Source organism: Emydura macquarii, unplaced genomic scaffold (genome assembly GCF_026122565.2).
Source record: "Emydura macquarii macquarii isolate MOO-44397 ecotype Brisbane River unplaced genomic scaffold, CSIRO-AGI_Emac_v2 contig_1876, whole genome shotgun sequence".
NCBI classification, from domain to species: domain Eukaryota; kingdom Metazoa; phylum Chordata; order Testudines; family Chelidae; genus Emydura; species Emydura macquarii.
This window is the reverse complement of record NW_027132013.1, coordinates 18,075,881-18,090,592: the sequence shown is the minus strand read 5'-3', so window position 1 is coordinate 18,090,592 and position 14,712 is coordinate 18,075,881. Positions and strand designations below refer to the sequence as shown.

Sequence of the window (14,712 nt, the reverse complement as noted above, 5' to 3'; positions counted from 1 at the left end):
TCCAAGTCAGATGGCTACTCGGCCTCCTTTAGAAAATCTCCGGGGAAGGAGCTTCCACAACCTCCCTAGGCAGTCTGTTCCATTTTTTTACTGTTCTTACAGTTAGGAAGTTTTTCTGAGATTTAATCTAAATCTGCTATGCTGTAGTTTGAACCCATTGCCTCTTGTCCTGCCACCTGTGACAAGAGAGAATAATTATTGTCCATCTTCTTATGGAGCCTTTCAAGTACTTGAAAGCCACTATCATGTCCCCACTTAATCTTCTCTTTTCCAAACTAAACGTACCCAGTTCCTTCAGCCTTTGCTCAGATGACTTGCATTCCATCCCTTTTATCACCTTTGTCACTCGCCTCTGGATCTTTTCCAGTTTCGCTACATCCTTTCTATACATTGGTGACCAACACTGGACACACAACTCCAGCTGAGGCCTAACCAGCACTGAGGAGAATAGTTCTATCACCTCTCGGGACTTGCATGCTATGCCTCTGTTAATGCAACCGAAAATTGCATTTGGTTTTTTTTTTTTTTTTTTTTTTTTTTTTTGCAACAGCATCGTTCTTGCAGCCCTTTTGTATTTGTATGTGTTTGTGTGCACACATGAGTGTGTGTGGACACATACACACACACATTCACACTCACAGACATCATACAGTTTAATAATCAAAAGAACACTAAACCTGCAGAAAGAAGCACCCAAAAGCCATGAAATGTTCAACTAATGTTTTCTGTATACAATTCTAGAGGTGGTGGTTTTTGATGGATTTTTTTAAAGAAAATCTCTAAAGAAAGCCCATCCTCTGGAGTTATTTGCTAGACAGTAATAAAATGCTGTGTACTTTTAAAAATATGCACTCAGTGAGTCATTGCTTCGTTGAGTGCGCAATTTGGAATATTCAGTTTGCAGAGAAAGAGATCCTATAAAATTAGGCATTCCACAAATACCCTCAAGAGATCATATTCCACTCACACTTTCTCATTAAATGAAAATTTCTCCTTAGCTTACATATTCATGCATAGTATCAGTGGAATACTGAGAAGCTGTTTGTAAAAACCTATTCTCAAATAACAAAAAATACCCAAAATTGTGTGCATGCATGAAGTGTGTTTACTAAATTCTGAGAACTCAGACAAATCCAAATGGATTTGTACTGGGCACCCGAAAGATACATCAATGAAGCAGAGGCTATGTCCTTGACAAATTTCAGGTTTCTAAAACAAGCTACTGAAGCACTGGATCTGTTCCAAATGAGGCACAGAAATGGTTGTAAAATGACAAAATGGTACTTTTTTCAACTCTCTTTATGTTTGAACTATTTTGCTCAACTCTTCAAAATATTCTCTCTTGGGCTGAGAAAAAATCATGGAAAATTTCAGCTTTGAAAAGTAAAAATCCAGGAAAGTTGTAAGTAGGTGAAAAAGGCCTACTGGAGTAGTAACACTCAGCCAGTGTTAACTACCAGCACACTCTGGATGGGATTTTCAAAAGCTGTCAGAGTTAGGCCAACGCTGGCTACTTCTGAAAATCCCAACCTGCCTATAATGTGCAAGAGAGAAAGAGCCCATACAGAGAGATCAGATGTAGATATAATCCCCAGAGAACTGAAAAGAGGTGTGCAAAGTGTCATGGGCTCCGTCAACATTCATTTAAAAAAAAACACAGTCAACATAAGTAGGCTCCATGTGCTGCTAAGCATCTTCAAAGAAACATAGAAGGTATACAAACAAAATTATTGTAAAGAAGTCTCAGGGCAATATTTTCATCAGACGCATTGTTTAAAATCCTATGTCCTTCAAGATGGATTGGTGGAGACTGAAAATATCCAGACAAGGGAGATGAGCCTGACTAGCATTAATACCACAAGTGATTGCAAAAAATTAGGATTATTTAATCTAGAAGGAGAAGGATTAGAGGTGATTCCTCTTTCATGTTCATAATAATGAAGGACATAGTGAAAGCTCACCAGTCTCTATTTTTCCTCCTAGTCTATAATATGAAAGCAATAGTAGACTAAGAGGACTAGATCAAATGGAGAACCAATAAAAGGAACTGCTTTCCTCGGTGTGGTCGGACTGTAGAACTTATTAGGGAGTAGGCCATTGAGTCAAATGCTGTGGCTAGAAATCTGTAGTAGGACTGGATAGTTTTATGATGCTTACTAATAGCTGTAGGTATGCAAGCTAAAGTAATGAAGGCAATCAAACCTCATGCTTCATAGTGTAAAATCATCACCTGCAGGTGTCAGGAAGGAACCTTCTCCCAATGTTACAGCATTGTATAATTGGCAAATGTTCTTTTTCCTGTTTTATTCTTAAGTGAAGCATTTTTCCGAGTCATTACCCGGTAGGCATGGCTCAGTACTTACAGTATTAATCCTGGTCTGGCTGTTGGTGAGGTGATATCATAGGAACTGTTCGTTTTACTCGAAGACATAGCCAGGTCTTTGATGATAGCACTTTGCACTTTGGCAGGGGCATGAGCAGAGTGGCTGGGATTGCAGCCGCCCTTGAGTGCTGGGCTGGAGTGCTTGTCTTTCTGAAGCACTCTTGCTGAAGTAAGTTAAGTGCCTGGTGCTTGTAGTAAGTTGGCCGTGGACAATTTTTATCTATTTACAATCAGGACATTAAGACATAAGCAGAGAGTTGCAAGCCCCCAGAGACAGTGGATTGAATCTCTCATTTTTTTCCTTCATAGAACCACAGGGATTTCCTGAATAATTATGAACTTGTAGTTTACTTACTGAGTTAGAGCCTGATCTTGCTGATGGTCAGGTCAACCCATGCAACTCCCATCGACATCAATGGGAGTTCTGTGGAGGAAGCAATGCCTGCATAATATTTAGAGATAACTAAGTGGTAGCCCCATAACTGACTAGTGATACCAATTCATTCTCTCGTAACAGGAAAGTAAATAATTCCTGCTGTCTTGGTTGAGGAATGAAGAAGCAACAGTTCATACCACTCATGAATATTTCCAAAGACAGCTGACTTTGTTGGTGGAATATATGTTTGTAGTGTAAGCCATTGTCTCTAGTTTATCTCAAGGTTATTATTATTTAGTGCTGACATTGTGCTTGCACTGGACATGCATGTAAGATTCAGTCCTTGCCCTCAGTAGTTACAATCTATAGCAGTATAATACTTTCCGATTTTGTAGCACTTTCCAACCAACGGTCTGAATGCACTCAGCAGACATTAATGAATGAAACTTCCCAACATTCCTGTGAGCGAGGTGTTAACATCATTTTACACACCAGAAAACTGAGGCACCAAAAGCTATTGAAAGAGCTGGGAACACACAACATGGATCCCGTGATTTCCAGTCCTGTGATTTAACTGCACTCTTTCTCCTTCCTTTCTGCACACAGACACAAGAAGTTAAGGTTAGACACATGTAATACACCAGGCGATGGTCCAAAATTGAGGAGGTAGAGATCTTGTAGAGATCATTGTAGAAGGACTATGCAGAAAAATCATGTGGAGAGGAAGGAATTGTTTGGAGATTAAGTAATTCACAGGCTCAGGGTCCATCATGTGGTGAGTTGGCTAGCTGGCTTGGTCATCAGAGAGAAATGTAGGGCATTGCTACAAATTTTTTATTTCAGAAATGTTTGGTGGTGGTCCAGATTTTGATTGCCTATTGAGGGTCTCTGGAGTTTTTGGGGTCCCTGAAATGTATACATACACATATATTTATAATGTATAAACACATGTGAGCATAGATAATATAAATATAATTTATGAATGTCAATGCACACATAAACTGCTTTGCATTAAAAAGTGTGTGAAATTGCACCAGAGTCTGAAAGCATTTACAGTGAAAGAGGAGGGATGTGATTTCATATAGCCCTTCCTGCCAATCAACAAGAAAGAAAGCGAAGTGCAGGTATAATTTACAGCCTGAGGCGATCAAGAGCAACACTAAGTGAAATCAAAATAACACAACTGGCTAAGCCTTCCAGGCACTCAGAGACTGATTTGCTGTGTGTGTGTGTGTGTGTGTGTGTGTGTGTCAGTGTGTGTGTAATTGAGGGAACAGGGGAAGGGGAAACAGACTTGGAGCAAATCTTTCATCCTTATGAGCATTTTGTCTGTGTAAGGATGTCAGAATTTGCTCCAGAGTTAGTCTGCCCAACACAGCTGGGGGGAGCCTGCAGAGGAAAGTTGTCCAGTAGAACTATGGTTAATCTACTGTATGCTTTAGATTAAGGTGATCTAAGATTAAGTTGCAATATATTCCTAGGTGTACAGGAGGGCTGGTTTGTTCATTCATTGTATGCCTTCCTTGTTTGAAGGATATTTTAGGCCAAATTTTCAAACTTATGAGCAAAAGTTGTGCCTGTGAAATGTATGTTTGCGTGCATATGTGTGTGTGTATGCACACACACCCATTGAGTACTTGTGAGCAAAGCATGCACTTGTGTTTGCAAAACAGGTTTAACTGCAAGGCCAAAGGACTGGTTACCTTGCAGTTACCCATTTTGTTCTGCCAATGTAAATGCACAGGAAGGGGAAGTAAATTTCTCTCCAGGGCCACTTTGAGCCTGTTTAGTGGGTGAGTAAACTTTGACTGTCTAATTTTCCTGTTTGGTTTCTCTTGCCCTCTCCCACCCTTGCTTTCCTATCCCCTCCTCCCCCTTATGACACTTATTATTTTTCAATCCACAGCAAAACAGTTCACATCAAGGTAATTGATGATGAGGAGTATGAGAAAAACAAGACTTTCTTCATTGAGCTGATGAGCCCACGCATGGTGGATATGAGTTTACAGAAAGGTGTAGTACTGGTCCTCCAGACTAATGTTAACATTCTTCTTTCCTCTTCTCTTTCTTCTCCTGCCTCCTCTTCTCTTTTTTTTTTCTTTGTCTATGATTTCTTTTTGTTTTCCAACCGCTCTGTCCTTAACACTGCTGTGCACACACAAACGTGTCACATGGTACCTATGGGGTTTTAGCTAGATGGGGCACCATACTTGGGAGGGTGACTTTGGGAAGGGGACGAGATAGAGAGACGGGGTGTGTATTTGTGTGGGTGTGTGTGTGTGTAAGAAAGAGATTAGTACGCCACCTCAATATTGCTGAAATGGCTCACAGTGGGGTTTTCCATTGCTCTCATTGGCTGACGGGCCTGGAAGGATTGAATCTCATCATGCCCATCCATGTGGCTTCAGTGGAAAAACACCTAGAGGAAACATACCCAGATTTCTAGAGGTGCTGTCAGCCTGCCTCCTCCCTGGGGAAGGGGCCTCTCAGACCCATACTAATAAAACTACAAGAGTCAAGGCCCCCCATGAAAGCAGTTTGTCATTTCTCAGAAGTATTTGGTAAAGTCCTTTCGCTTTAATACAAACAGACTCAAGGAACAACCGACATCAGGATAAGGAAAGGGAAGAAAATCAACACCCTGGCTTTGATTTCTTTTGAGAGATCATGGCAGCATTACGCATTGCAGTGGTGTCAGACATAGTGTAGCGAGCTTGCCGGAGGGAAGAAGGAGCAGCGCCAGTCTAGTCTGTAGGGTATTTTAAATCCAGCCTCCCCAGCCCTCTGGGGTATTTTAATATAGGTCTCTCTTCCCAAGAGGTAGCAGAGACCTGCCTCTGTTCTTCAGGCTGCCTGTGCCAAGTAAAGCTGATTCTCTCAGTCACTGAACATCCACTTCGGGGAGAACAGGCTGCCTGGCCACAATGGGGATATCTACACAGGGATAAAAAACCCCTGACTGGCCCAGATCGGCTGGCTCAGGCTCAGGGGGCTCAGGCTCTGGGGCTGAAAAATTACCATGTAGACCTTCAGGCTCAGGCTGGAGCCCAGCTCTAGGACCCTGCAAGGGTGGAGGGCCCCAGAGCTCAGGTACCAGCCGAAGCTGGAATGTCTGCACAGCAATTTTTAGATCTTCAGCTTGTGCCCCAAGAGCCTGTGTCAGTTGACCCGCGCCGGCCATGGCCATGCTGCAGGACTTTCATCCCCATGTAGAGATATCCAATGGGGGCTCATGAGTACTGTTTATGAAACAGTTAGAAACCAACTAGAAACAAGAAACTAAGATAAATATTATTATAATTATTATAATAAAAAGAGGGCAGTAAAAAAACAACCCAGTCCTCTCAAAGCCAAATGAGAGCCCCACCCTGAATGGACAACCCCCAGCCTCCCCTTTGTCCGTGTATGCATGTGTGTATGTATGTCTCTCTCTCTCTGTCCTGCTCCCCACCTCCAGATCCAACCTGTTACCAGTTATGAGAGGGTGGGAGAAGCAATTGGCCTCTCAACTAAAATGTGTTTGATATCTTTGTGGCTCTGTTTTGCCCTTGGTTATTTCTGATTGGTTAATGCTCAGTCAGCTGATGAGATGTTATTACCATGTGACACTAAACTAAATGTGCTGCAGAAATCACCTCCCACTAACCATCAGCAAGGACCAACCCTCTCCTTCCCCTTCACTCCCTTGCCCACCCCATCTTTCTCCTCTAATACTTTCCCACTCACCCTAAGATCAACTACAACCGATGTGCCATATCAAGCAAACAAACAAAATGCTGCCCAAGGCAGCGGCAGGAATGGACTGCATGTGAGAAACGTGTGGTGCAGCTGTGTCCTCTCCAACCAGCCAACCCAACCCACTGTACACGGTTATCTTTCTTGTTGTCCCTACAGGAAGACCGTAAGGGTTAAAATAGTAGATGAGGAGGAATACGAAAGGCAGGAGAATTTCTTCATTGTCCTTGGTGAACCGAAATGGATGGAACGAGGAATATCAGGTGTGAGATCCTTTTTGAAAACAAACCAAAAGAAACCAAACCCCAAATCCAAAACAGTAACCCCTTTTTCTCCCTCCCACTCCCTTTTTCTTCTCCTCCTCCTCCTTTAGATGAATCAACTTTTATTCTTTTCCCTCCTGTATTCTCGGTCTCACCCTTTTTCGGTGTCATCTCTGCCGTTTAGAGCCTAGCTTATTTCTGATCCTCCTTTTGTGCAATGCACGGGCCTCAGGCCTTATTAATATCATCAGTTTTGATTGGTTTTGTTTTGATGACATCTTTGCTGCTATCCCCTTTCCCCCCTAATGCCAAGAATGAAGGGAATAAAAGGGAACAGAAAAGAATGTAGTGCATGGCTATCTCTTCAACTCCCTTCTTCAATACTCTGTGTCCCACAGTCCTTTCCTCCTTTGTCCCTCGTCCCTTATGGCACTGCATTGAATACTGTTGTTGGGTTCCTATGTCTCTTTGCTAAAAGCCTACCATACAATAGACCATGTGTTTTGGGTTTATAGTAATAATACATTGACCTTCTCTAGCTATTTTCATCCAAGAATCTCCAAGCTCTTCACAAATATTCATTAATAGAGCCTCACAACACTTCTGGGAGGTATGTATGAAGCATTATTTCCCAGTTTACCAACAGATAAGATGAGGCACTTAAATGACTTGCCCAAGATCACACAGCAAATCAGTGGTAGGGCTGGATAAAGAACCCAGATTCTTAGTATCCAGCTTTAACTGCCATACCCTACTTAAAATACCTGTATCTGTCTACCCACACATGCACTCCACCTCTTCCTGTGCTATTGTAATCAGTGAGTTCTACCATTGCCGCAGTGGAACAGGATCTGGCCCACTAAGTGTAATTTTTAAACATAAGCACTTAAGAAAAGGATATCCAAATCTCCCTTTTGGTGCCTGAGTCTGCACTGAGGCAGGTTGATGTGCTTATCTGAGCACAGTTGGGGCACAATCCCATTTTAGGTGCTCTTATAACAAAGATACCAACTGGTGCAATTAAGCATCATGTGATTTTAGACTCTTCAGATATCTCAAGAGCAAGAGAATTTCGTTTGTCTCAGAGGGTGGCTATTAATGCAAGTTTGAGTCCTACAGGAAATGGATTCTACTCTGAAGGATTTGTGTTTTCTGGGTTGGACTGCCTCACTGCTGGAGTCTTCCAGTGAATGCATCCAAGGTCACCGAGAATTCCTGTCAAGGTCACCCCACCAGTGCCACACAAAGCAGAACTGGTTCACACAAATCAGGGCTGCCCGGGGAGCAACCATTTGATGGAGTCCCATCCTTACAAGGTCTAGGTTTGTTGAGCTTCCTGCTTAAAGCTACTCTTTCATGCCAGCTTAGGGTTTACATAAGGCTGGTGGAGAGGAACAAAACCGGCGTGTGTGTGTTTGAAGACGGGAGCATAGGGGAATAGTCAATGTGCAATTTCTGTTAATCAGAAGGAGATTGATCCTTCTCTGTGCCACAATCAGAGCCACTACAGGGAGGACATTCCTCAGCAGGCAGTAGTTATTACCTCTGAGCCCTGTCAGTATGAAGCGGCTCATGCGCCATGGCAGGTGTCACTGGAACATGTATTATTGTTGTGTGTGTTGCAGTAGCACTTGCAGTAACACCCAGGGGCCGCACTCAGAATCAGTGCCCTCTTGGGCTCAGCACCATGCAAATGCATAGGAACACATAAGTAGCTCTGGAGAACCTACAACCTAAATAGACAAGACAAGCCAATGGCAGTGGACTGACAACGGGTAGACAAAAAGGTTAAAGGTACATATCTTGTTAGATACATTCCCCCGTTGTTTTGTCCACGCAGCTCAGCCAGTGCTCTCCCCATTCCTGAGCCAATGTCCCCTTCTCCCACCCTGATCACCTCACGGAAACGTTATCAGTTATTATGTGAACTGCTGGGTTGGTGTCGGGAGGCCAGGGACGCATTGTGCTAGGGAGTGTGTGAACATACAACAAAGAGATGAGCCCTGCCCAAAAGAGCTTACACTCTAAAAATGTCGGGGAATGAGGGGGGCAGTGTGGGGTAAAAGTACCCAGTCAGAGGGCCCATGTGTCACAGAAAATGTCTAAAGGCCTCCTGGCCTCTCCCATCCCGCTGTACTCCTTGCTGGTGGCTCCCGCTGCTCTCCCATCCCATCCTCCATAAAGGGCATGGGGTAAGGAGGCTATCCTAGAGACTCCCTGGGATGGGAGGAGAGGCCAGCATGGCTCCTCCAACCCTTCTGTAATCTTTGCAGGTAGCTCAACAGGGAGGGAGGAAACAGGTCACCTCCCACCAGCATTTCAGACTGTCCCTAGTGGGGTGGTTCTCCACATCTCAGGGGCTCAGTCTGCAGCCAGTCTGATACATTTGCTCAGAGAGGTTTGAACTGCCCCATTCATCTCAAGTGGATGGTAACTATTAAATCTGCTCTGGGAGGCCCCCACTAATGCCACCTCACAGAGGACTGTTGGGGTGGGTGCTTCACTGCTGACGCCTCACATGATTTGGCTGAGATGGTATCAGCAAGGGTCCATAAGTGGGTAGATGGAGGCTCCCTTATCCGGGGGGAGGGGACACCCAGCCTGCCCAAAAACGTGTAGTGGTGGGTCCCACAGCAGGACAGTAGGCAACTCTTGTGTGGCTGACTCCTGCTGTTACCAACCCAAGTGGGGTCAGGTTCATGAAGCAAGACCAGGGCAATTGTGGATCCCCATGTTGGGGTAGGTCTAGCACCTTGCCTTCCTCCGGCCCTGCAGACAGCACAGTTCTCCTCTCATGCATGTTCTGAGGTCCTTTGGCTTCTCCTCCTACTCCTCCTCACCACCAATGGGGAGCAGCAGACGAGAAACTGTTGGAAGTCAGTGGGGAGGAACTCAGCAAGACTCTGCAACACCTGTAGTGTCAGCCGTTCATACTTGGGTCTAGTGCTGCCATTGCTTCCCTCCGGCTGCTGAGAAAGGACAGAGGAAGGTACAATGAGAGGGAGCTCGCATGAGACTCCATTCACCCCACTCCTGTGAAAGGGAAGAGGTTAGGCACCTTACGTGTCAGGCACAGGGGTTTTGAGAAAGGAGCAGGGCTAGTAGTTGATGGCATGGAAAAAGCTGAGGAGGGGGGTGAGGATCCAGAGGAAGAAAAGAAAAACACTGTGATTTTACTATGAAAATGTAAACCCCTTAGGAAGAAAGGGGGCCGATATCTAAGACAGCAGCAGCAGAGATTGAAGTCAGATGGCTGAAGCCCAACAGGTTTAATTAAGTTACAGTGAAGACAGGGCAAGGCTGGTCAGTGATAGAGCAATGGCTTGTTGTATTTGCCATTCATCTCTCACCACCTGAGTTTTAAATCCTAGTTAGGTCCATTTAGTGGACTCATCCCAGTCCCTTGTCTGTCTGCATTGCCAAATCACCCTACAGTTAAGCACAAGTTTACTAGGGCCTTAATAGCAAGAGCTGCTGAAAGTTAGTGCATAGGTGACTGGCAGAGCAGCATAGGGGAGGTTTGCACACTGTCTGCCAGCCTCCAGACATGCCTTACAGCCCCTCACTTCTGTCTAGTACTGCCTGTGATGAGGATCATCTGGCTAGAGCTTGGGGGCTTCACATGATTCTCCCCTTGTCAAAATTCCCTTTGTTTCTTACCCACTCACACAGCAGCTTCCTTTAACCATCTGCCCATGAACAAATCTCCAAATTAATTTAAATGGGACATTGTTTACACCGCTGTGATGTTATGTCATGTGACATTGTGACGCTGGTCCACAATGGCCACGTTCCTTCTTTCATTTACACCAAAGTAAATTGTCCGTAATTCCATTAAAGTCAGTGGGCTACATGGGTAGAACAGGAACAAGTGAGTCAGACCCAGAGATCTGCTGGAAAAATCCTAAAAGGCAGCTGCCTGCCTCTGTCACAGCATAGGGGCACCTATCATCAGCCTTCATTTATCAGCAGGCCGTGAAATACAATAGAAGAGGCTGGCGCTCTTGTCCATTTCTGAGGATTATCTGCAAATTTCCAAGAAACACGTCCTCAGGAGAGGGAGAGATGCACATAGCTCATTAGCCTCATTAGGGTGTAGCCCATGCAAGGGCTCAGCACTTAAAAAGAAAGGAAAAGGGGCTACAATGTTTTTTTAAAATGGTCCTGGCATCAGGCAGCGCTGCCACCATCTTAATCCTTAATCACAGTCTTAATCCATCAAAAGATGCCATGTACCGTAGAGTGCTCCCACAAGAGGGCACTGTTGAGAGCTTTTCTGATGGCTGGGATGAAGAATTAGGAGGCACATAATGATTTTGGACGCAGAGCATCCAGCATTGATACAGTGCAGATGCTGAGCCCAGCAGTTTTGCTGGGCTACTACCAACATGTGACAAGTCAACACAGATACATGCACCCGTGCAGCAGACAGACATGCACATGTAGAATCATACAGAGACAAATATGCAAATGCACACACAATAATCATTACTTGTATTATCATAGGACCTTGGAGCTTCAGTCATGGTCAGGACCCCTTGTGCTGGGCCCTGTACAAACAGAGAACAAAAAAATGGACCCTGCCCCAAAGAAGTTACATTCTAAATATAAGACAAGCGAGAACACATGGACACAGACAGTGTAGGGAATACAAGGAAACCTTGAGCCAATATTGGTCAGCGTGATAGGCTGCATGCCACCTGCCTAACAGTTATCAAGAAAAATGAGAGTTTGAAGGAGGAATTTGAAAGAGGATTAAGAATGAATTTTGCTGATATTTATAGGGAGCTTCTCCCAAGCGTGAAAGGCAACATGGGCAAAAGCCCAAATATCCTTGTTTGAAAACGTAACAGGTGGATGATGGAGGCTGGCATCATGGGCTGGTTGGAGGTGGGAGTCGTCATCTCGATAGATAGGGTGGGGATGTGCTATGAAGGGCTTTGTAAAGTGCCCACATACTTATGAAAACACACACACAAACACACACGTGCATGCAGATACACACAATCACGCACATGGAAGCACACGCATAGGTGCATGTACATGCTAACGCATTCAGGCATGCCTGTCTTTGCGAATGTGCACATTCATTCAGGCATATGCACATGTATGGAGAGCAAATGCGGTGGTGATGGGGGTTGTATAAAACCTGGATAGGCAGATGTGGGGACACGCAAACTTAACCACATACGTATAGGCATATGCCAGTATGTAGAGGCTCCATGCAGTTACACAAACAAACATAGGCTCACAGAGATGTACTCAAAAAAGTACATGTGCACACACAGATACGCGTGTAGGTACCATTAACATTAAAGACTGTCAGTACAGCGATCACTATTGTCATCACGTAGCCTGGGCCCTAATGACTCACATGGCTACTGAGAGAAACAGCTTCAGCCACACTTGGCCGGCCCAGGTAAAGTTGTTTTTGATAAGGAGTTTCTGTTTGTGTATTCTGCTGGCATATTTGTACCTAGCACACAGGATGTGGTTTTCTTCAGCGTGTGCCCTTGTTGTTGCCCTCCATTTAGCTCTGTTGCATGCAGGCTGTTCCCAGAATGCTATAGGAATGGCTCACACATCTAAATTGCCCTTCAAAGTGCCTTCCGAGCATTTCTTCTGGCCTCTGTGGGAGGGCGAGCATGTCCCTTGATTCAGCTGACTGGAAAATAATCTTTTAGGGATAATCTCCTACCAGGCCTCCTAGGGATGGAGCCAGTGCATCTTAGTTGTGCTTTCCCTATCATAGCTTCAGTGCCAGTGATTTGGGCTCACACAGCTGCCTTGTTATCCTGCCAGTTAATCTGCAGAATTCAGTAATAGGCAGCACTGATGTCTTAATGTGGTTTCAATACATTGTCCATAGCCAGAAAGCAGAGACGAGTGTCAGTTGGCACCTAGGTGCATAAAACAAGCATTTACATGCGTACGTGTCTATCTGAAGACTCCAGGGCGGGATTTGGATATCTTAATTTGGATCTGTATCTTGGTTTGGAGCCCTGTGCCACTGAACTGCCAAACTCTGTCTCTGAGGAAGACCACGTTGCTGTTAGCTGTAGGAATTCAACAATTTACCCTAGACACCTAACTGAAAGGGTGTTACCCAAGACAATGATGGTTGGCTAAACTGTCCTACATATGTACCAACAGAACGCTATTGCCACCAGCAAAGAATATATCTCTATACAGTATTGACTAGAGCTGAGGCATATACTGGAAAAGTCTTGGCCCATTGATTGGGATCCCAACCTACACTGGAATATATACCTTTGCAGCTCATGCTCAGAGCTTCACAATCTTTGTGAGGCCCCGAAGCACAGACTCTTTAAATCTACCCTAACCCCTCATCCCGCACATGCTCTTTGCTCCTCTCTCTTATTGCACTAATGGCAGAGGACAGGCATAGCTCCCATCAAGAGTTTACTTGTATCCACCACAGCACTATTGTGAGACTGACTCTGCTGTCCGCCTGTATTCCCTGTCCACCCCCATTCCCCACAAATAAACTAACGTGGAGAACAGTTGCTGCGGCAGCAGTTACTTTAACTCACCCTGTGCTCTGATGGAGACCTTCTGGCAAGTGCCAGCGTTCTGCTGGAACTGTAGACACTTAAGAATTGTAACACCAAATCAGACTGGTGGTCCAGCTAGACCAGGAACCTGTTGCCAGGAATGACCAGTACGAGGGCTGGTTGAAACTTCTGTTTTAGCATAAAATTTGGTTTTTAACTAAATGAAAATCTTCATGGAAAGTGTCTGACTTGCTTGGAATTTTATTTTTATTATTATTATTAATTCATTGGAAAACCAAAAACTTGGAAACAGGACATTTCTGGGATTTCAACTGAAAATTTTTCAGTTTTTTGATGAAAAGTCAAATTTTTCCTTGGGAAAAAATAACATTTTCTGACCAGCTGTAGCCTGTACTAGATATTTCAGAGGCAGGTTCAAGGATTTGTATCATGGATGGCTATGGAACATCCTGCCCATAGTTGGTGGTTGTTTTCATTATCCATATAAATATCTAATATAGTTTTTATCACTAAATAATTTTGTCACCTGCAAAGTTTGTCCCTTTACTACTCAGTCAGTCCCTTTTCCTGATAATTAATAAATATATTAAACAGCCTTAGTACTGGTATGGAACCCAACCGTTAACCTTTTCACGATGATGGAAATAGAATGATTTTTATTCCTATTCTTTGTTTCCTGTCCCTTAGGCAGTTTTTTCATGATAAACTTTACCTTGAACCTCATGGCTACTTAGTTTCTTGAATCGTTTCTTGTGAGGGACTTTTTCAAAGACTTTCTGAAAGTCCAAATAATTATATCATGTAACTCTCCTTTATCAGCTATTTTGTCAATATGCTCAAAGAATTCAAGTAGATTAGAACAGATTTAGTGTTGGTATCTTGCCAACATCCTCTGTGATGGAGACTGATAGCAATTCAATAGGGGCATATCAAGGTGCAAGGGGAACCAATAATAAAGGTAACTCTCACTTCAGTTTGGTAGCACTGAAGTTGATAAGCAAAAAAACAAAAGGAAATATGCATTTCCAGCCCAGTAAATAAATCGGGGGGGGGGGGGGGGGGGTAGGGGAAAGGATGTTGGTTATCTTCATTTTGCCACCTGCCCCCAAGACTTCCTGATTTTGTCTCCCTATCCTTTTCCAAGAAGCTAACTAGTGGATTTTCATGGCTGCATCTATTCCCCTTATTTGCAGTGACAGGGACCAAATCCCTGTCTACTGAGCATAGCAGGACTTAGAAGCCTCCTAGCATGTTGAGCCACCTGCCTAACCATCCTTCTGTCAGTATATTTCGAGTGTCCCTCCGGTGAATCAAGTTGTCTTCTTCATTAAAAGATGACATATTTTGGTTTTACTGTTACTCTCGTGGTGGCTCTGGTGTCACGTTAGCGCACTATTCAGATCTAGGTATTTTGCTACT

General features: G+C 44.1%; 1 protein-coding gene across 1 annotated transcript in view; it reads left to right on the top strand.

The window, feature by feature from the left end:
• Nucleotides 1–14,712, top strand: part of SLC8A3 (solute carrier family 8 member A3) — a 203,796-nt gene that overhangs the window by 152,177 nt on the left and 36,907 nt on the right. The window contains exon 3 of the mRNA XM_067558135.1: nt 4,666–4,772. Within this exon, the coding sequence (XP_067414236.1) occupies nt 4,666–4,772 (107 nt within the window). The remainder of the gene's footprint in view (nt 1–4,665; nt 4,773–14,712) is intronic.